The following is a 20,967-nucleotide window of genomic DNA, read 5'->3' as shown; positions in this document are numbered from 1 at the left end:
CTACCCTCCTCTTCCTCCTCCACAACACTACCCTCCTCTTCCTCCTCCACAACACTACCATCCTCCTCCTCCTCCTCCACAACACTACCCTATTCTTCCTCCTCCACAACATTACCCTAATCTTCCTCCTCCACAACACTTCCCTCCTCATCCTTCTCCAAAACACTACCCTCCTCTTCCTCCTCCACACAACTGCCCTCCTCTTCCTTCTCCACAACACTACCCTCCTCTTCCTCCTCCACAACACTACCTTCCTCTTCCTCCTCCACAACACTACCCTCCTCTTCCTCCTCCACAACACTACCCTCCTCTTCCTTCTCCACAACACTACCCTCCTCTTCCTCCTCCACACAACTTCCCTCCTCTTCCTTCTCCACAACACTACCCTCCACTTCCTCCTCCACAACACTACCCTCCTCTTCCTTCTCCACAACACTACCCTCCTCTTCCTCCTCCACAACACTACCCTCCTCCTCCTCCTCCTCCAATACACTACCCTCCTCTTCCTCCTCCACAACACTACCCTCCTCCTCCTCCACAACACTACCCTCCTCTTCCTCCTCCACAACACTACCCTCCTCCTCCTCCTTCACCTCCACAACACTACCCTCCTCTTCCTCCTCCACAACACTACCCTCCTCTTTCTCCTCCACAAAACTACCCTCCTCTTTCTTCTTCCACAAAACTACTCTCCTTTTCCTTCTCCACAACGCTACCTTCCTCTTCCTCCTCCACAACACTACCCTCCTCCTCCTCCTCCACTACACTACCCTCCTCTTCCTCATCCACAACACTACCCTCCTCTTCCTTCTTCCACAACACTCCCCTCCTCTTCTTCCTCCACAACACTACCCTCCACCTCCTCCTCCTCCTCTTTCACAACACTACCCTACTCAACAACACTACCCTCCTCCTCCTCCTCCTCCTCTTTCACAACACTACCCTCCTCAACAACACTACCCTCCTCCTCCTCCTCCACAACACTACCCTCCTCTTCCTTCTTCCACAACACTCTCCTCCTCCTCCTCCTCCTCTTTCACAACACTCCCCTCCTCTTCCTCCTCCACAGCACTGCCCTCCTCTTCCTACACAACACTACTCTTCTCTTCCTCCACCACAACACTACCCTCCTCCTCCTCTTCCTCCTATACAACACTTCCCTACTCTTCCTCCTCCACTACACTACTATCCTCCTCTTCCGCCACAACACTATCCTCCTCTTCTTCTTCCACAACACTAGCCACCCCCTCCTCTTTCTCCTCTACAACTCTTCCCTCCTCTTCCTCGTCCACAACACTTCCCTCTTATTCCTTCTCCAAAACACACCCTTCCTCTTCTTCATCCACAACACTACCCTCCTCTTCGTTCTCCAAAACCCTACTCTCCTCCTCCTCCTCCTCCACAACACTTCCCTCCTCTTCCTTCTCCACAACACTACCCTCCAACTCTTCCTCCATAACACTACCCTCCTCCTCTTACTCCACAACCCTACCCTCGTCAATCTCCACAACACTACCCTCCGCTTAGTTCTCCACAACACTACCCTCCTCTTCTTCCTCCACAACACTACCCTCCTCTTCCTCCTCCTCCATAACACTACCCTCTTCCTCCTCCTCCTCCACAACACTACCCTTCTCCTCCTCCTCCTCCACAACACTACCCTCCACTTCATCCTCCACAACACTACACTCCTCTTCATCCTTTAAAACAGTACCCTCCTCTTCCTTCTCAACAACACTACCCTCCTCCTCCTCCTTCTCCTCCACAACACTACTCTCTTCTTCCTTCTCCTCAACACAACCCTCCTCTTCCTCCTCCACAACACAACCCTCCTCCTCCTCCTCCTTCACCACAACACTATCCTCCTCTTCCTCTTCCGACACACTTCCCTCCTCTTCCTCCTTCACAACACTACCCTCCTCTTCCTCCTCCACAACACTACCCTCCTCTTCCTCCTCCACATCACTACCCTCCTCTTCCTCTTCCACATCACTACCCTCCTCGTCCTCCACCACAACACTACCCTCCTCTTCCTCCTCCACAACACTTCCCTCCTCTTCCTCCTCCACAATACTACCCTCCTCGTACTCCTCCACAACACTACCCTCCTCTTCTTCTTCCGCAACACTCCCCTCCTCTTCCTTCTCCACAACACAACCCTCCTCTTCCTCCTCCTCCACAACACTACCCTCCTCTTCCTCCTCTACAACACTACCCTCCTCTTCCTTCTCCACAACACTACCCTCCTCCTCCTCCTCCTCCACAAAAATACCCTCCTCTTCTTCTTCCACAACACTACCTTCCTCCTCCACAACACTACCCTCCTCTTCCTTCTCCACAACACTACCCTCCTCTTCCTCCTCCTCCACAAAACTACCCTCCTCCTCTTCTTCCACAACACTACCTTCCTCCTCCACAACACTACCCTTCTCTTCCTTCTCCACAACACTACCCTCCCCTTCCTCCTCCACACCACTTCCCTCCTCTTCCTTCTCCACAACACTTCCCTCCTCTTCAACACTACCTTCCTCCTCCTCCACAACACTACCCTCCTCTTCTTCTTCCACAACACTACCTTCCACCTCAACAACACTACCCTCCGCTTCCTCCTCCACAACACTACCCTCCCCTTCCTCCTCCACACCACTTCCCTCCCCTTCCACCTCCACACCACTTCTCTTCCTTCTCCACAACAATTCCCTCCTCTTCCTCCTCCAAAACACTACCACCCACTCCTCCTCCTCCTCCACAACACTACCCTCCCCTTCCTCCTCCACACCACTTCCCTCCCCTTCCACCTCCACACCACTTCTCTTCCTTCTCCACATCACTACCCTCCTCTTCCTCTTCCACATCACTACCCTCCTCGTCCTCCACCACAACACTACCCTCCTCTTCCTCCTCCACAACACTTCCCTCCTCTTCCTCCTCCACAATACTACCCTCCTCTTCCTCCTCCACAACACTACACTCCTCTTCCTTCTCCACAACACTACACTCCTCTTCCTCCTCTACAACACTACCCTCCTCTTCCTTCTTCCACAACACTCCCCTCCTCTTCCTCCTCAACAACACTACCCTCCTCCACCTCCTCCTCCACTACAACACTAACCTCCACTTCCTCAAACCAAAACACTACCCTCCTCTTCCTTCTCCACAACACTCCTCTACTCTTCTTCCTCCACAACACAACCCTCCTCTTTCTCCTCCACAACCCTACCCTCCTCCTCCTCCACAACCCTACCCTCCTCTTCCTTCTCCACAACACTACCCTCCTCTTCATCCTCCACAACACTCCCCTCCTCTTCCTTCACCACAACACTACCCTCCTCTTCTTCTTCCACAACACTCCCCTCCTCTTCCTTCTCCAGAACACAACCCTCCTCTTCCGCCTCCTCCATAACACTACCCTCTTCTTCCTCCTCCTCCTCCACAACACTACCCTTCTTCTCCTCTTCCTCCACAACACTACCCTCCACTTCATCCTCCACAACACTACACTCCTCTTCATCCTTTAAAACAGTACCCTACTCTTCCTTCTCAACAACACTACCCTCCTTCTCCTCCTCCTTCTCCTCCACAACACTACTCTCTTCTTACTTCTCCACAACACTACACTCCTCTTCCTCCTCCACAACACAACCCTCCTCCTCCTTCTCCTTCACCACAACACTATCCTCCTCTTCCTACTCCGACACACTTCCCTCCTCTTCCTCCTTCACAACACTACCCTCCTCATCCTCCTCCACATCACTACCCTCCTCTTCCTCTTCCACAACACTACCCTCCTCGTCCTCCACCACAACACTACCCTCCTCGTACTCCTCCACAACACTACCCTCCTCTTCTTCTTCCACAACACTCCCCTCCTCTTCCTTCTCCAAAACACAACCCTCTTCTTCCTCCTCCTCCTCAACACTACCCTCCTCTTCCTCCTCTACAACACTACCCTCCTCTTCTTTCTCCACAACACTACCCTCCTCTTCCTCCTCTTCCACAACACTACCCTCCTCTTCTTCCACAACACTACCTTCCTCCTGCACAACACTACCCTCCTCTTCTTTCTCTACAACACTACCCTTCTCTTTCTTCTCCACAACACTACCCTCCTCTTCCTTCTCCACAACACTACCCCTCCTCTTCCTCCTCCACAACACTACCCTCCTCTTCCTCCTCCACAACACTACCCTCCCCTTCCTCCTCCACACCACTTCCCTCCTCTTCCTTCTCCACAACACTTCCCTCCTCCTCCTCCTCCACAACACTACCCTCCTCTTCCTCCTCCACAACACTACACTCCTCCTCCTCCTCCTCCTCCTCCTCCACCTCCACAACACTACCCTCCTCTTTCTCTTCCACAACACTACCCTCCTCTTTCTGCTCCACAACACTACCCTCCTCTTTCTTCTTCCACAAAACTACCCTCCTCTTCCTTCTCCACAACGCTACCCTCCTCTTCCTCCTCCATAACCCAACCCTCCTCCTCCTCCTCCTCCTCCTCCTCCACAACACTTCCCTCCTCTTCCTTGTCCACAACACTACCCTCCAACTCTTCCTCCATATCACTACCCTCCTCCTCCTCCTCCACAACCCTACCCTCCTCCTCCTCCTCCACAACCCTACCCTCCTTCTCCTCCAAAATACTTCCCTCGTCTTCCTTCTCCACAACACTACCCTCCAACTCTTCCTCCATATCACTACCCTCCTCGTCCTCCTCCACAACCCTACCCTACTCCTCCTCGTCCTCTACAACACTACCCTACTTTTCCTCTTCCACACCAATACCCTCCTCTTCCTCCTCCACAACACTACCCTCCACTTCATCCTCCACAACACTACCTTCCTCTTCCTTCACCACAACACTACCCTCCTCTTCCTCCTCTACAAAACTACCCTCCTCTTCCTCCTCCACAACACTACCCTCCTCTTCCTCCTCCACAACACTTCCCTTTTCCTCCTCCTCCACAACACTACCCTCTTCTTCCTCCTGCACAAAACTTCCCTCCTCCTCCTCCTCCTCCTCCACAACACGACCTTCCTCTTCCTTCTCCACAACACTTCCCTCCTCCTCTTTTTCCACAACACTACCCACCTCTTCTTCCTCCACAAAACTATCCTCCTCTTCCTCCTCCACAACACTACCCTCCTCCTCCTCCTCCACAACATTACCCCTCGTCTTCCTCCCTAACACCACTACACTCCTCTTCCTCCTCTTCAAAACAACCCTCCTCTTCCTCCTCAACAACACTACCCTCCTCCTCCTCATCCTCTTCAACAACACTACCCTCTTCGTCCTCCTCCACAACACAACCCTCCTCTCCCTCCTCCACAACACTACCATCTCTTCCTCCTCCACAACACTACCCTCCTCCTCGTTCTCCACAACACTACTCTCCTCCTCCACAACACTACCCTCATCTTCCTCCTCCACAACACTTCACTCCTCCTCTTCCTCCACAACACTACCCTCCACTTCCTCCTCCACAACACTACCCTCCGCTTCGTTCTCCTCAACACTACCCTCCTCTTCCTCTTCCACAACACTACCCTCCTCTTCCTCCTCCACAACACTACCCTCCTCTTCCTCATCAACAACACTACCCCTCCTCTTCCTCCTCTACAACACTACCATCCTCTTCCTCCTCCACAACACTACCCCTCCTCTTCCTCCTCAACACCACTACCCTCCTCTTCCTCCTCTTCAAAACAACCCTCCTCTTTCTCCTCCTTAACACTACCCTCCTCATCCCCCTCAACAACACTTCCCTCTTCTTCCTCCACCACAACACAACCCTCCTCTTCGTCCTCCACAACACTACCCTCCACATCACTACCCTCCTCCTCTTCCTCAACAACATTAGCCTCCTCCTCCTCCTCAACAACACTACCCTCCTCTTCCTCCTCCACAACACTCCCCTCCTCTTACTCCTCCACAGCTCTACCCTGCTCTTCCTACTCCACAGCACTACCCTCCTCTTCCTCCTCCACAACACTACTCTCCACTTTATCGTCCACAACACTACTCTCCACTTCATCCTCCGAAACACTACCCTCCTCTTCATCCTCCACAACACTACCCTCCTCTTCCTTCTCAACAACTCAACCCTCCTCCTTCTCCACAACACTTCCCCCTCTTCCTCCTCCACAACACTACCCTCCTCTTCCTCCTCAACACCACTACCGTCCTCTTCCTCCCCCACAACACTTCCCTTCTCCACTTCCTCCACAACACTAACCTCCTCTTCCTCTTCCACAACACTAACCTCCTCTTCTTCTCCTCCACAACACTACCCCTCCTCTTCCTCCTCCACAACACTAACCTCCTCTACTCCTCCTCCACAATACTACCCCTCCTCTACCTCCTCCACAACACTACCCTCCTCGTCTTCTTAAACACCACTACTCTATTCTTCTTCCTCCACAACACTACCCTCCTCTTCCTCCTCCACAACACTACCCTCCTCTTCCTCCTCCATAACACGAACCTCCTCCTACCTCAAAAACAACACTACCCTCCTCTTCCTCCTCAACACCACTACCCTCCTCTTCCTCCACCACAACACTACCCTCCTCGTCCTCCACCACAACACTACCCTCCTCTTCCTCCTCCACAACACTTTCCTCCTTTTCCTCCTCCACAACACTTCCCTCCTCCTCTTCCTCCACAAAACTACCCTCCTCTTCCTCCTATACAACACTTCCCTACTCTTCATCCTCCACTACACTTCCATCCTCTTCCTCCTCCACAACACTACCCTCCTCTTTCTCCTCTACAACACTTCTCTCCTCTTCCTTCTCCACAACACTACCCTCCAACTCTTCCTACACAACACTACCCTCCTCTTCATTCTCCACAACACTAACCTCCTCTTCCTCCTCCACAACACTACCCTCCTCTTCCTTCACTACAACACTATCCTCCTCCTCCACCTCCTCTACAACATTACCCTCCTCCTCCTCCACAACACTACCCTCCTCTTCCTCCTCCACAACACTACCCCTCCTCTTCCTCCTCCACAACACTGCCCTCCTCTTCCTTCTAAACAACACTTCCCTTTTCCTCCTCCTCCACAACACTACCCACTTCTTCCTCCTGCACAAAACTTCCCTCCTCCTCCTCCTCCTTCTCCACAACACGACCTTCCTCTTCCTTCTCCACAACACTTCCCTCCTCTTTTTCCACAACACTACCCACCTCTTCTTCCTCCACAACACTACCCTCCTCTTCCTCCTCCACAACACTACCTTCCTCTTCCTCCTCCACAGCACTACCCTCCTCTACCTCCTCAACACCACTACCTTCCTCTTCCTCCACCACAACACTTCCCTCCTCCTCCTCCTCCACAACACTACCCACCTCTTCCTCCTCCACAACACTACCCTCCTCTTCCTCCTCCAAAACACTACCCTCCCCTTCCTCCTCCACGACACTAACCTCCTCATTCCTCAACCACACCACTACCCTCCTCTTCCTCCTCCACAATACTACCCTCCTCTTCCTTCTCAATAACACGTCCCTCCTCTTCCTCCTCCACAACACTACCCTCCTCTTCATTCTCCACAACACTACCCTCCTCTTCATTCTCCACAACTCTACCCTCCTCTTCCTTCACCACAACACTCCCCTCCTCCTCCTCCTCCTCCACCTCTACAACATTACCCTCCTCCTCCTCCTCTTCCTTTACAACACTACCCTCCTCCTCCTCCTCCTCCACACCACTACCCTCCTCTTCATTATCCTCCAAAACACTTCCCTCCTCCTCCTCCTACACTACAGTCCTCTTCCTCCTCCACAACACTACCCTCCTCTTCCACCTCCACAACACTACAACTCCTCTTCCTCCTCCACAACACTGCCCTCCTCTTCCCTCTAAACAACACTACCCTCCTCTTCCTCCTCCACAACACTTCCCTTTTCCTCCTCCTCCACAACACTACCCTCTTCTTCCTCCTGCACAAAACTTCCTTCCTCCTCCTCCTCCTCCTCCTACACAACACGACCTTCCTCTTCCTTCTCCACAACACATCACTCCTCCTCTTTTTCCACAACACTACCTACTTCTTCTTCCTTAACAACACTACCCTCCTCTTCCTCCTCCACAACACTTCCCCTCTTCTTCCTCCTCCACAAAACTATCCTCCTCTTCCTCCTCCGCAACACTACCCTCCTCTTCCTCCTCCACAACAATACCCCTCCTCTTTCTCCCTAACACCACTACACTCCTCTTCCTCCTCTTCAAAACAACCCTCCTCTTCCTCCTCAACAACACTACCCTCCTCCTCCTCATCCTCCTCAACAACACTACTGTCTTCTTCCTCCTCCACAACACAACCCTCCTCCTCCTCCTCCACAACACTACCATCCTCTTCCTCTTCCACAACACTACACTTTTCTTCCTTCTCCAAACAACTACCCTCCTCTTCCTCCTCCACAACACTACCCTCCTCTTTCTCATCAACAACACTACCCCTCCTCTTCCTCCTCTACAACACTACCATCCTCTTCCTCCTTTCACAACACTACCCCTTCTCTTCCTCCTCAACACCACTACCCTCCTCTTCCTCCTCTTCAAAACAACCCTCCTCTTTCTCCTCCTTAACACTACCCTCCTCCTCCTCCTCAACAACACTACCCTCTTCTTCCTCCTCCACAACACAACCCTCCTCTTCGTCCTCCACAACACTACCCTCCACTTCCTCCTCCACATCACTACCCTTCTCCTCTTCCTCCACAACACTAGCCTCCTCCTCCTCCTCCCCAACACTACCCTCCTCTTTCTCCTCCACAACACTACCCTCCCCTTCCTCCTCCACAACACTACCCTCCTCTTCCTCCTCCACAACACTCCCCTCCTCTTCCTTCTCAATAACACGTCCCTCCTCTTCCTCCTCCACAACACTACCCTCCTCTTCCTTCACCACAACACTCCCCTCCTCCTCCTCCTCCTCCTCCTCCTCCTCCTCCTCCTCCTCCTCCTCTACAACACTACCCTCCTCCTCTTCCTCTTCTACAACACTACCATCCTCCTCCTCCTCCTCCTTTACAACACTACCCTCCTCCTCCTCCTCCTCTACAACACTACCTTCCTCCTCCTCCTCCTCCACACCACTACCCTCCTCTTCATTCTCCTCCAAAACACTACCCTCCTCCTCCTCCTCCACAACACTACCCTTCTCTTCCTCCTCCACAACACTACCCTCCTCTTCCTCCTCAACACCACTACTCTCCTAATCCTCCTCCACAACACTACCCTCCTCTTCCTCCTCCACATCACTACCCTCCTCTTCCTCCTCCACAACACGAACCTCCTCCTTCCTCAAAAACAACACTACCCTCCTCTTCCTCCTCAACACCACTACCCTCCTCTTCATCCTCCACTACACTTCCATCCTCTTCCTCCTCCACAACACTACCCTCCTCTTTCTCCTCTACAACACTTCTCTCCTCTTCCTTCTCCACAACACTACCCTCCAACTCTTCCTACACAACACTACCCTCCTCTTCATTCTCCACAACACTAATCTCCTCTTCCTCCTCCACAACACTACCCTCCTCTTCCTTCACTACAACACTATCCTCCTCCTCCACCTCCTCTACAACATTACCCTCCTCCTCCACAACACTACCCTCCTCTTCCTCCTCCACAACACTACCCCTCCTCTTCCTCCTCCACAACACTGCCCTCCTCTTCCTTCTAAACAACACTTCCCTTTTCCTCCTCCTCCACAACACTACCCACTTCTTCCTCCTGCACAAAACTTCCCTCCTCCTCCTCCTCCTTCTCCACAACACGACCTTCCTCTTCCTTCTCCACAACACTTCCCTCCTCTTTTTCCACAACACTACCCACCTCTTCTTCCTCCACAACACTACCCTCCTCTTCCTCCTCCACAACACTACCTTCCTCTTCCTCCTCCACAGCACTACCCTCCTCTTCCTCCTCAACACCACTACCTTCCTCTTCCTCCACCACAACACTTCCCTCCTCCTCCTTCTCCACAACACTACCCACCTCTTCCTCCTCCACAACACTACCCTCCTCTTCCTCCTCCAAAACACTACCCTCCCCTTCCTCCTCCACGACACTAACCTCCACATTCCTCAACCACACCACTACCCTCCTCTTCCTCCTCCACAATACTACCCTCCTCTTCCTTCTCAATAACACGTCCCTCCTCTTTCTCCTCCACAACACTACCCTCCTCTTCTTCCTCCAAAACATTAACCTCCTCTTCATTCTCCACAACACTACCCTCCTCTTCATTCTCCACAACTCTACCCTCCTCTTCCTTCACCACAGCACTCCCCTCCTCCTCCTCCTCCTCCACCTCTACAACATTACCCTCCTCCTCCTCCTCTTCCTTTACAACACTACCCTCCTCCTCCTCCTTCTCTACAACACTACCCTCCTCCTCCTCCTCCTCCACACCACTACCCTCCTCTTCATTCTCCTCCAAAACACTTCCCTCCTCCTCCTCCTACACTACAGTCCTCTTCCTCCTCCACAACACTACCCTCCTCTTCCACCTCCACAACACTACAACTCCTCTTCCTCCTCCACAACACTGCCCTCCTCTTCCCTCTAAACAACACTACCCTCCTCTTCCTCCTCCACAACACTTCCCTTTTCCTCCTCCTCCACAACACTACCCTCTTCTTCCTCCTGCACAAAACTTCCCTCCTCCTCCTCCTCCTCCTCCTACACAACACGACCTTCCTCTTCCTTCTCCACAACACATCACTCCTCCTCTTTTTCCAAAACACTACCCACTTCTTCTTCCTTAACAACACTACCCTCCTCTTCCTCCTCCACAACACTTCCCCTCTTCTTCCTCCTCCACAAAACTATCCTCCTCTTCCTCCTCCGCAACACTACCCTCCTCTTCCTCCTCCACAACAATACCCCTCCTCTTTCTCCCTAACACCACTACACTCCTCTTCCTCCTCTTCAAAACAACCCTCCTCTTCCTCCTCAACAACACTACCCTCCTCCTCCTCATCCTCCTCAACAACACTACTGTCTTCTTCCTCCTCCACAACACAACCCTCCTCTTCCTCCTCCACAACACTACCATCCTCTTCCTCTTCCACAACACTACACTTTTCTTCCTTCACCAAAACAACTACCCTCCTCTTCTTCCTCCACAACACTACCCTCCTCTTTCTCATCAACAACACTACCCCTCCTCTTCCTCCTCTATAACACTACCATCCACTTCCTCCTTTCACAACACTACCCCTTCTCTTCCTCCTCAACACCACTACCCTCCTCTTCCTCCTCTTCAAAACAACCCTCCTCTTTCTCCTCCTTAACACTACCCTCCTCCTCCTCCTCAACAACACTTCCCTCTTCTTCCTCCTCCACAACACAACCCTCCTCTTCGTCCTCCACAACACTACCCTCCACTTCCTCCTCCACATCACTACCCTTCTCCTCTTCCTCCACAACACTAGCCTCCTCCTCCTCCTCCACAACACTACCCTCCTCTTTCTCCTCCACAACACTACCCTCCCCTTCCTCCTCCACAACACTACCCTCCTCTTCCTCCTCCACAACACTCCCCTCCTCTTCCTTCTCAATAACACGTCCCTCCTCTTCCTCCTCCACAACACTACCCTCCTCTTCCTTCACCACAACACTCTCCTCCTCCTCCTCCTCCTCCTCCTCCTCCTCCTCCTCCTCCTCCTCCTCCTCCTCCTCCTCCTCTACAACACTACCCTCCTCCTCCTCCTCTTCTACAACACTACCATCCTCCTCCTCCTCCTCCTTTACAACACTACCCTCCTCCTCCTCCTCCTCTACAACACTACCTTCCTACTCCTCCTCCTCCACACCACTACCCTCCTCTTCATTCTCCTCCAAAACACTACCCTCCTCCTCCTCCTCCACAACACTACCCTTCTCTTCCTCCTCCACAACACTACCCTCCTCTTCCTCCTCAACACCACTACTCTCCTAATCCTCCTCCACAACACTACCCTCCTCTTCCTCCTCCACATCACTACCCTCCTCTTCCTCCTCCACAACACGAACCTCCTCCTTCCTCAAAAACAACACTACCCTCCTCTTCCTCCTCAACACCACTACCCTCCTCTTCATCCTCCACTACACTTCCATCCTCTTCCTCCTCCACAACACTATCCTTCTCTTCTTCTTCCTCAACACTCCCCACCCCCTCCTCTTTCTCCTCTACAACATTTCTCTCCTCCTCCTCGTCCACAACACTTCCCTCTTCTTCCTTCTCCAAAACACACCCTTCCTCTTCTTCCTCCACAACTCTTCCCTCCTCTTCCTTCTCCACAACACTCCTCTCCTCTTCTTCCTCCACAAAACTTCCCTCCTCTTCCTCCTCCACAACCCTCCTCTCTTCTTTTTTCTCCAAAACCATACCCTCATCCTCCTCCTCCTCCACAACACTTCCATCCTTTTCCTTCTCCACAACACTACCCTCCAACTCTTCCTACACAACACTACCCTTCTCCTCCTCCTCCACAACCCTACCCTCCTCCTCCTCCACAACACATCTCTCCTCTTTCTCCTCCACAACACAACCCTCCTCTTTCTCCTCCACAACACTACCCTCCTCTTCCTTCACTACAACACTACCCTCCTCCTCCACCTCCTCTACAACACTACCCTCCTCTTCCTCCTCCACAACAGTACCCTACTCGTCATCCTCCACAACACTACTCTCCTCTTCCTTCACCACAACACTACCCTCTTCCTCCTCTTCCTCCACAACACTACCCTTCTCCTCCTCCTCCTCCACAACACTACCCTCCTCCTCCTCCTCCTTCTCCTCCATAACACTGCCCTCCTCCTCCTCCTCCACAACACTACCCTCCTCTTCATCCTCCACAACACTACCCTCCTCTTCCTCCTCCTCCACAACACTTCTCTCCTCCTCTTCCTCCACAACACTACCCTCCACTTCCTCCTCTACAACACTACTCTCCTCTTCCTCCTCTACATTACTACCCTCATCTTCCTTCTCCACAACACTACTCTCCTCTTCCTCCTCCACAACACTACCCTCCTCGTCCTCCTCCACAACACTACCCTCCTCTTCCTCCTCCACAAAACTACCCTCCTCTTCCTCCATCACAACACTACCCTCCTCTTCTTCCTCCACAGCACTACCCTCCTCTTCCTCCTCCACAACACTACCCTCCTCTTCCTCCTCCACAACACTACCTTCCTCTTCCTCCTCCACAAAACAACCCTCCTCTTCCTCCTTTACAACACTCCCCTCCTCTTCCTCCTCCACAACACTACCCTCCTCTTCCTCCTCCAAAACACTACCCTACTCTTCCTCCTCCACAACACTACCCTCCTCTTCCTCCTCCACAAAACTACCCTCCTCTTTCTCCTCCACAAAACTACCTTCCACTTCCTCCTCCACAACACTACCCTCCTCTTCCTCCTCCACAACACTACCCTCCTCTTCCTCCTCCACAACACTACCCTCCGGTTCCTCCTACACAACACTACCCTCCTCTTCCTCCTCCACAACACTACCCTCCGGTTCCTCCTCCACAACACTACCCTCCTCTTTCTCCTCCACAACTCTCCCCTCCTCTTCCTCCTCCACAACACTCCCCTCCTCTTCCTCCTCCAGAGCACTACCCTCCTTTTCCTCCTCCACAGCATTACCCTCCTGTTCCTTCTCCACAGCACTACCCTCCTCTTCCTCCTCCACAGCACTACCCTAATCTTCCTCCTCCACAGCACTACCCTCCTCTTCCTCCTCCACAACACTACCCTCCTCTTCCTCCTCCACAACACTACCCCTCCTCTTCCTCCACCACAACACTACTCTCCTATTCCTCCTCCACAACACTACCCTCCTCTTCCTCCTCCACAACACTACCCTCCTCTTCCTCCTCCACAACACTACCCTCCTCTTCCTCCTCCACAACACTACCCTCCGGTTCCTCCTCCACAACACTACCCTCCTCTTCCCCTCCCACCTTCCCCTTCCGCCTCTGTCTCTGCCTCTCTGTCTCTGTCTGTCTCTGCCTCTGCCTCTCTGACTCTGCCTCTCTGACTCTGCCTCTCTGACTCAGCCTCTCTGTCTTTGCCTCTCTGTCTTAGCCTCTCTGTCTCTGCCTCTCTGTTTCAGCCTCACTGTCTCAGCCTCTCTGTCTCTGCCTCTCTGTCTCTACCACTCTGTCTCGGACTCTCTGTCTTGCCCTCTCTGTCTCTGCCTCTCTGTCCCTGCCTCTCTGTCTCAGCCTCTCTGCCTCTGCCTCTCTGTCTCTGCCTCTCTGTCTCTGCCTCTCTGACTCTGCCTCTCTGTCTCAGCCTCTCTGTCTTGGCCTCTCTGTCTCTGCCTCTCTGTCTCTGCCTCTCTGTCTCTGCCTCTCTGTCTCTGCCTCTCTGTCTCTGCCTCTCTGTCTCAGCCTCTATGTCACTGCCTCTCAGTCTCTTCCTCTCTGTCTCAGCCTCTCTGTCTCTGGCTCTCTGACTCTGCCTCCCTGACTCTGCCTCTCTGTTTCTGCCTCTCTGTCTCTGCCTCTCTGACTCTGCCTCTCTGTCTCTGCCTCTCTGTCTCAGCCTCTCTGTCTCAGCCTCTCTGTCTTAGCCTCTCTGTCTCTACCTCTCTGTCTCAGCCTCTCTGTCTCTGCCTCTCTGACTCTGCCTCTCTGTCTCAGCCTCTCTGTCTCTGCCTCTCTGTCTCTGCCTCTCTGTCTCTGCCTCTCTGTCTCTGCCTCTCTGACTCTGCCTCTCTGTTTCTGCCTCTCTGTCTCTGCCTCTCTGTCTCTGTCTCTCTGTCTCTGCCTCTCTGTCTCTGCCTCTCTGTCTCAGCCTCGCTGTCACTGCCTCTCAGTCTCAGCCTCTCTATCACTGCCTCTCAGTCTCTGCCTCTCTGTCTCTGTCTGTCTCTGCCTCTCTGTCTCTACCTCTCTGTCTCTGCCTCTCTGTCTCTCTGTCAACGCCTCTCTGTCTCTGCTTCTCTGTCTCTGCCTCTCTGTTTCTCTGTCTCTGGTTCTCTGTCTCTGCCTCTCTGTCTCTTCCTCTCTGTCTCTGCCTCTGTCTCTGCCTCTCAGTCTCTGCCTCTCTGTCTCTGCCTCTCTGTCTCTGCCTCTCTTTCTCTCTTTCTCAGCCTCTCTGTCTCAGACGCTCTGTCTCAGCCTCTCTGTCTCTGCTTCTCTGTCTCTGCCTCTCTGTTTCCCTGTCTCAGCGTCTCTGTCTCTGCCTCTCTGGTTCTTCCTCTCTGTCTCAGCCTCTCTGGCTCTGATTCTCTGTCTCTGCCTCTCTGTTTCCCTGTCTCAGCCTCTCTGTCTAGACCTCTCTGTCTCTGCCTTTCTGTCTCTTCCTCTCTGTCTTTGCCTCTCTGTCTCTGCCTCTCTGATTCTACCTCTCTGACTCTACCTCTCCTTCTCAGCCTCTCTGTCTAGGCCTCTCTGTCTCTGCCTCTCTGTCTCTGCCTCTCAGTCTCTGTCTGTGTCTGCCTCTTTGTCTCAGCCTCTCTGTCTCGGCCTCTATATCTATGCTTCTCTGTCTCTGCCGCTCTGTCTCTGCGTCTCTGTCTCAGCCTCTCTGTCTCTGCCTCTCTGTCTCTGCCTCTCTGTCTTTGCCTCTCTGTCTCGGCCTCTCTGTCTTGGTCTCTCTGTCTCTGCCTCTCTGTCTATGCCTCTCTGTCTATGCCTCTCTGTCTCAGCCTCTCTGTCTCTGCCTCTCTGTCGCAGCCTCTCTGTCTCAGCCGCTCTTTCTCTGCCCTCTGTCTCTGCCTCTCTTTCTCTCTGTCTCAGCCTCTCTGTCTCTAATTCTCTGTCTCTGCCTCTCTGTTTCCCTGTCTCAGCCTCTCTGTCTCTGCCTCTCTGACTCTGCCTCTCTGACTCTGCCTCTCTGTCTCAGCCTCTCTGTCTTAGCCTCTCTGTCTTAGCCTCTCTGTCTCTGCCTCTCTGTCTCTGCCTCTCTGTCTCTGTCTGTCTCTGCCTCTGTCTCTGCCTCTCTGACTCTGCCCCTCTGTCTCTGCCTCTCTGTCTCTGCCTCTCTGTCTCTCTGTCTTAGCCTCTCTGTCTTGGCCTCTCTGACTCTGCCTCTCTGTCTCAGCCTCTCTGTCTCTGCCTCTCTGTCTCTGCCTCTATGTCTCAGCCTATCTGTCTCAGCCTCTCTGTCACTGCCTCTCAGTCTCTGCCTCTCTGTCTCTGTCTGTCTCTGTCTGTCTGTGCCTCTCTGTCTCTGACTCTTTGTCTCTCTGTCTACGCCTCTCTGTCTCTGCCTCTCTGTCTCTGCCTCTCTGTCTCTGCCTCTCTGTCTCTGCCTCTCTGTCTCTGCCTCTCTGTCTCTCAGTCTCAGCCTCTCTGTCTCTGCCTCTCTGTCTCTGCCTCTCTGTCTCTGCCTCTCTGTCTCTTCCTCTCTGTCTCAGCCTCTCTGTCTCTGCCTCTCTGTCTCTGCCTCTGCCTCTCTGACTCTGCCTCTCTGTCTCTGCCTCTCTTTCTCTGCCTCTCTGACTCTGCCTCTCTGTCTCTGCCTCTCTGTCTCTGCCTCTCTATCTCTGCCTCTCTGTCTCTTCCTCTCTGACTCTGCCTCTCTGTCTCTGCCTCTCTGTTTCTGCCTCTCTGTTTCTGCCTCTCTGTCTCTGCCTCTTTGTCTCGGCCTCTCTGTCTCAGCCTCTCTGTCTCTGCCTCTCTGTCTCTGCCTCTCTGACTCTGCCTCTCTGTCTCTGATGCTCTGTCTCTGCCTCTCTGTCTCTGTCTCTGCCTCTCTGTCTCTGTCTCTGCCTCTCTGTCTCTGCCTCTCTGTCTCTGCCTCTCTGTCTTTGCCTCACTGTCTCAGCCTCTCTGTCTCTGTCCGTCTCTGCCTCTCTGTCTCTGCCTCTCTGACTCTGCCCCTCTGTCTCGGCCTCTCTGTCTCGGCCTCTCTGTCTCAGCCTCTCTGTCTCTGCCTCTCTGTCTCTGCCTCTCTGACTCTGCCTCTCTGTCTCTGTCTCTGCCTCTCTGTCTCTGCCTCTCTGTCTCTGCCTCTCTGTCTTTTCCTCACTGTCTCAGCCTCTCTGTCTTTGTCTGTCTCTGCCTCTCTGTCTCTGCCTCTCTGACTCTGTCCCTCTGTCTCTGCCTCTCGGTCTCTGTCTCTCTGTCTCTCTGTCTCAGCCTCTCTGTCTCTGCCTCTCTGTCTCTGCCTCTCTGTCTCTGGCTCTGCCTCTCTGCCTCAGCCTCTCTGTCTCTACCTTTCTGTCTCTACCTCTGTGTCTCTACCTCTCTGTCTCTGCCTCTCTGACTCAGCCTCTCTGTCTCTGCCTCTCTGTCTCTGCCTCTCTGTCCCTGCCTCTCTGACTCTGCCTTTCTGACTCTTTCTTTCTGTCTCTGCCTCTCTATCTTTGCCTCTCTGTCTCTGCCTCTCTATCTCTGCCTCACTGACTCTGCCTCTCTGTCTCTGTCTCTCTGTTTCTGCCTCTCTGTCTCTGCCTCTCTGTCTCGGCGTCTCTGTCTCTGCCTCTCTTTCTCTGACTCTCTGTCTCGGCCTCTCTGTCTCAGCCTCTCTGTCTCTGCCTCTTTGTCTCTGCCTCTCTGTCTCTGTCTGTCTCTGCCTCTCTGTCTCTGACTCTCTGTCTCTGTCAGTCTCTGCCTCTCTGTCTCTCTGTCTCAGCCTCTCTGTCTCTGCCTCTCTGTCTCTGCCTCTCTGTCTCTGGCTCTGCCTCTCTGCCTCAGCCTCTCTGTCTCTACCTTTCTGTCTCTACCTCTGTGTCTCTACCTCTCTGTCTCTGCCTCTCTGTCTCTGCCTCTCTGACTCTGCCTCTCTGTCTCTGTCTCTGCCTCTCTGTCTCTGCCTCTCTGTCTCTGCCTCTCTGTCCCTGCCTCTCTGACTCTGCCTCTCTGACTCTTTCTCTCTGTCTCTGCCTCTCTATCTTTGCCTCTCTGTCTCTGCCTCTCTATCTCTGCCTCACTGACTCTGCCTCTCTGTCTCTGTCTCTCTGTTTCTGCCTCTCTGTCTCTGCCTCTCTGTCTCGGCGTCTCTGTCTCTGCCGCTCTGTCTCTGCGTCTCTGTCTCAGCCTCTCTGTCTCTGCCTCTCTGTCTCTGCCTCTCTGTCTTTGCCTCTCTGTCTCGGCCTCTCTGTCTTGGTCTCTCTGTCTCTGCCTCTCTGTCTATGCCTCTCTGTCTATGCCTCTCTGTCTCAGCCTCTCTGTCTCTGCCTCTCTGTCGCAGCCTCTCTGTCTCAGCCGCTCTTTCTCTGCCCTCTGTCTCTGCCTCTCTTTCTCTCTGTCTCAGCCTCTCTGTCTCTAATTCTCTGTCTCTGCCTCTCTGTTTCCCTGTCTCAGCCTCTCTGTCTCTGCCTCTCTGACTCTGCCTCTCTGACTCTGCCTCTCTGTCTCAGCCTCTCTGTCTTAGCCTCTCTGTCTTAGCCTCTCTGTCTCTGCCTCTCTGTCTCTGCCTCTCTGTCTCTGTCTGTCTCTGCCTCTGTCTCTGCCTCTCTGACTCTGCCCCTCTGTCTCTGCCTCTCTGTCTCTGCCTCTCTGTCTCTCTGTCTTAGCCTCTCTGTCTTGGCCTCTCTGACTCTGCCTCTCTGTCTCAGCCTCTCTGTCTCTGCCTCTCTGTCTCTGCCTCTATGTCTCAGCCTATCTGTCTCAGCCTCTCTGTCACTGCCTCTCAGTCTCTGCCTCTCTGTCTCTGTCTGTCTCTGTCTGTCTGTGCCTCTCTGTCTCTGACTCTTTGTCTCTCTGTCTACGCCTCTCTGTCTCTGCTTCTCTGTCTCTGCCTCTCTGTTTATCTGTCTCTGGCTCTCTGTCTCTGCCTCTCTGTCTCTCCCTCTCTGTCTCTACCTCTCTGTCTCTGCCTCTCTGTCTCTGCCTCTCTGTCTCTGCCTCTCTGTCTCTGCCTCTCTGTCTCTCAGTCTCAGCCTCTCTGTCTCTGCCTCTCTGTCTCTGCCTCTCTGTCTCTGCCTCTCTGTCTCTTCCTCTCTGTCTCAGCCTCTCTGTCTCTGCCTCTCTGTCTCTGCCTCTGCCTCTCTGACTCTGCCTCTCTGTCTCTGCCTCTCTTTCTCTGCCTCTCTGACTCTGCCTCTCTGTCTCTGCCTCTCTGTCTCTGCCTCTCTATCTCTGCCTCTCTGTCTCTTCCTCTCTGACTCTGCCTCTCTGTCTCTGCCTCTCTGTTTCTGCCTCTCTGTTTCTGCCTCTCTGTCTCTGCCTCTTTGTCTCGGCCTCTCTGTCTCAGCCTCTCTGTCTCTGCCTCTCTGTCTCTGCCTCTCTGACTCTGCCTCTCTGTCTCTGATGCTCTGTCTCTGCCTCTCTGTCTCTGTCTCTGCCTCTCTGTCTCTGTCTCTGCCTCTCTGTCTCTGCCTCTCTGTCTCTGCCTCTCTGTCTTTGCCTCACTGCCTCAGCCTCTCTGTCTCTGTCTGTCTCTGCCTCTCTGACTCTGCCCCTCTGTCTCGGCCTCTCTGTCTCGGCCTCTCTGTCTCAGCCTCTCTGTCTCTGCCTCTCTGTCTCTGCCTCTCTGACTCTGCCTCTCTGTCTCTGTCTCTGCCTCTCTGTCTCTGCCTCTCTGTCTCTGCCTCTCTGTCTTTGCCTCACTGTCTCAGCCTCTCTGTCTTTGTCTGTCTCTGCCTCTCTGTCTCTGCCTCTCTGACTCTGCCCCTCTGTCTCTGCCTCTCGGTCTCTGCCTCTCTGTCTCTCTGTCTCAGCCTCTCTGTCTCTGCCTCTCTGTCTCTGCCTCTCTGTCTCTGGCTCTGCCTCTCTGCCTCAGCCTCTCTGTCTCTACCTTTCTGTCTCTACCTCTGTGTCTCTACCTCTCTGTCTCTGCCTCTCTGACTCAGCCTCTCTGTCTCTGCCTCTCTGTCTCTGCCTCTCTGTCCCTGCCTCTCTGACTCTGCCTCTCTGACTCTTTCTCTCTGTCTCTGCCTCTCTATCTTTGCCTCTCTGTCTCTGCCTCTCTATCTCTGCCTCACTGACTCTGCCTCTCTGTCTCTGTCTCTCTGTTTCTGCCTCTCTGTCTCTGCCTCTCTGTCTCGGCGTCTCTGTCTCTGCCTCTCTTTCTCTGACTCTCTGTCTCGGCCTCTCTGTCTCAGCCTCTCTGTCTCTGCCTCTTTGTCTCTGCCTCTCTGTCTCTGTCTGTCTCTGCCTCTCTGTCTCTGACTCTCTGTCTCTGTCAGTCTCTGCCTCTCTGTCTCTGCCTCTTTGTCTCTGCCTCTCTGTCTCTGTCTGTCTCTGCCTCTCTGTCTCTGACTCTCTGTCTCTGTCAGTCTCTGCCTCTCTGCCTCTGCCTCTCTGACTCTGCCTCTCCGTCTCTGCCTCTCTGTCTCTGCCTCTCTGTCTCTGCCTCTCTGTCTCTGCCTCTCTGTCTCAGCCTCTCTTTCTTAGCCTCTCTGTCTCTGCCTCTCTGTCTTTGCCTCTCTGTCTCTGCCTCTAAATCACTGCCTCTCTGACTCTGCCTCTCTGTCACAGCCTCTCTGTCCCTGCCTCTCTGTCTTTGCCTCTCTGTCTCTGTCTGTCTCTGCCTCTGCCTCTCTGACTCTGCCTCTCTGACTCTGACTCTCTGTCTCTGCCTCTCTATCTCAGCCTCTCTGTCTAAGGATCTAAGTTGGATTTGTGATGACAGGAAAATATTTATTATTTGTTTGTCGAACTTAATTAAGCTTTGTTTATTAGACAAATCAGGTCTCGCATAGTAGGCAGAGTACTGTGTTCTAGCTAGTATGCAAGGCCCGATTTACCACATCATCAGTGGGATTTTCGTTATTAAACAAACAATTTGTACCCCAATCATTGATTTAACATAAACTATATGATTTACATTTTACATTGAAATATTTTTTTTTTACATACCACCACTACAAAAGCTCTAAAGTCCTCCATATTATTGTAAAAAAAAAAAGAGAGATAATGTTTACTGAAAAATGAGTAGTAGTATTAAGGGGTAAAGTAAAAGTTGTTCAATTTGTTTATAAATTTATTTATGAAATGGTTATAGAAAGAGCTGCAACTGGTCCAAGTTTCAGCATCACACCCTAAACAGAAAAGGAGAA

At 53.0% G+C, this 20,967-nt stretch overlaps 1 protein-coding gene across 1 annotated transcript in view; it reads right to left on the bottom strand.

Moving 5' to 3' along the window:
- Positions 1 to 12,390, bottom strand: part of LOC138361535 (cilia- and flagella-associated protein 251-like) — a 69,558-nt gene extending 57,168 nt beyond the window's left edge. The window contains exon 1 of the mRNA XM_069320814.1: positions 12,036 to 12,390. Coding sequence (XP_069176915.1) covers positions 12,036 to 12,390 — 355 coding nt within the window. The remainder of the gene's footprint in view (positions 1 to 12,035) is intronic.
- Positions 12,391 to 20,967: the final 8,577 nt, after the last annotated feature.

Source organism: Procambarus clarkii, unplaced genomic scaffold, assembly GCF_040958095.1.
Source record: "Procambarus clarkii isolate CNS0578487 unplaced genomic scaffold, FALCON_Pclarkii_2.0 HiC_scaffold_445, whole genome shotgun sequence".
Classification (NCBI taxonomy): domain Eukaryota; kingdom Metazoa; phylum Arthropoda; class Malacostraca; order Decapoda; family Cambaridae; genus Procambarus; species Procambarus clarkii.
This window is presented reverse-complemented; position numbering and strand designations above follow the sequence as displayed.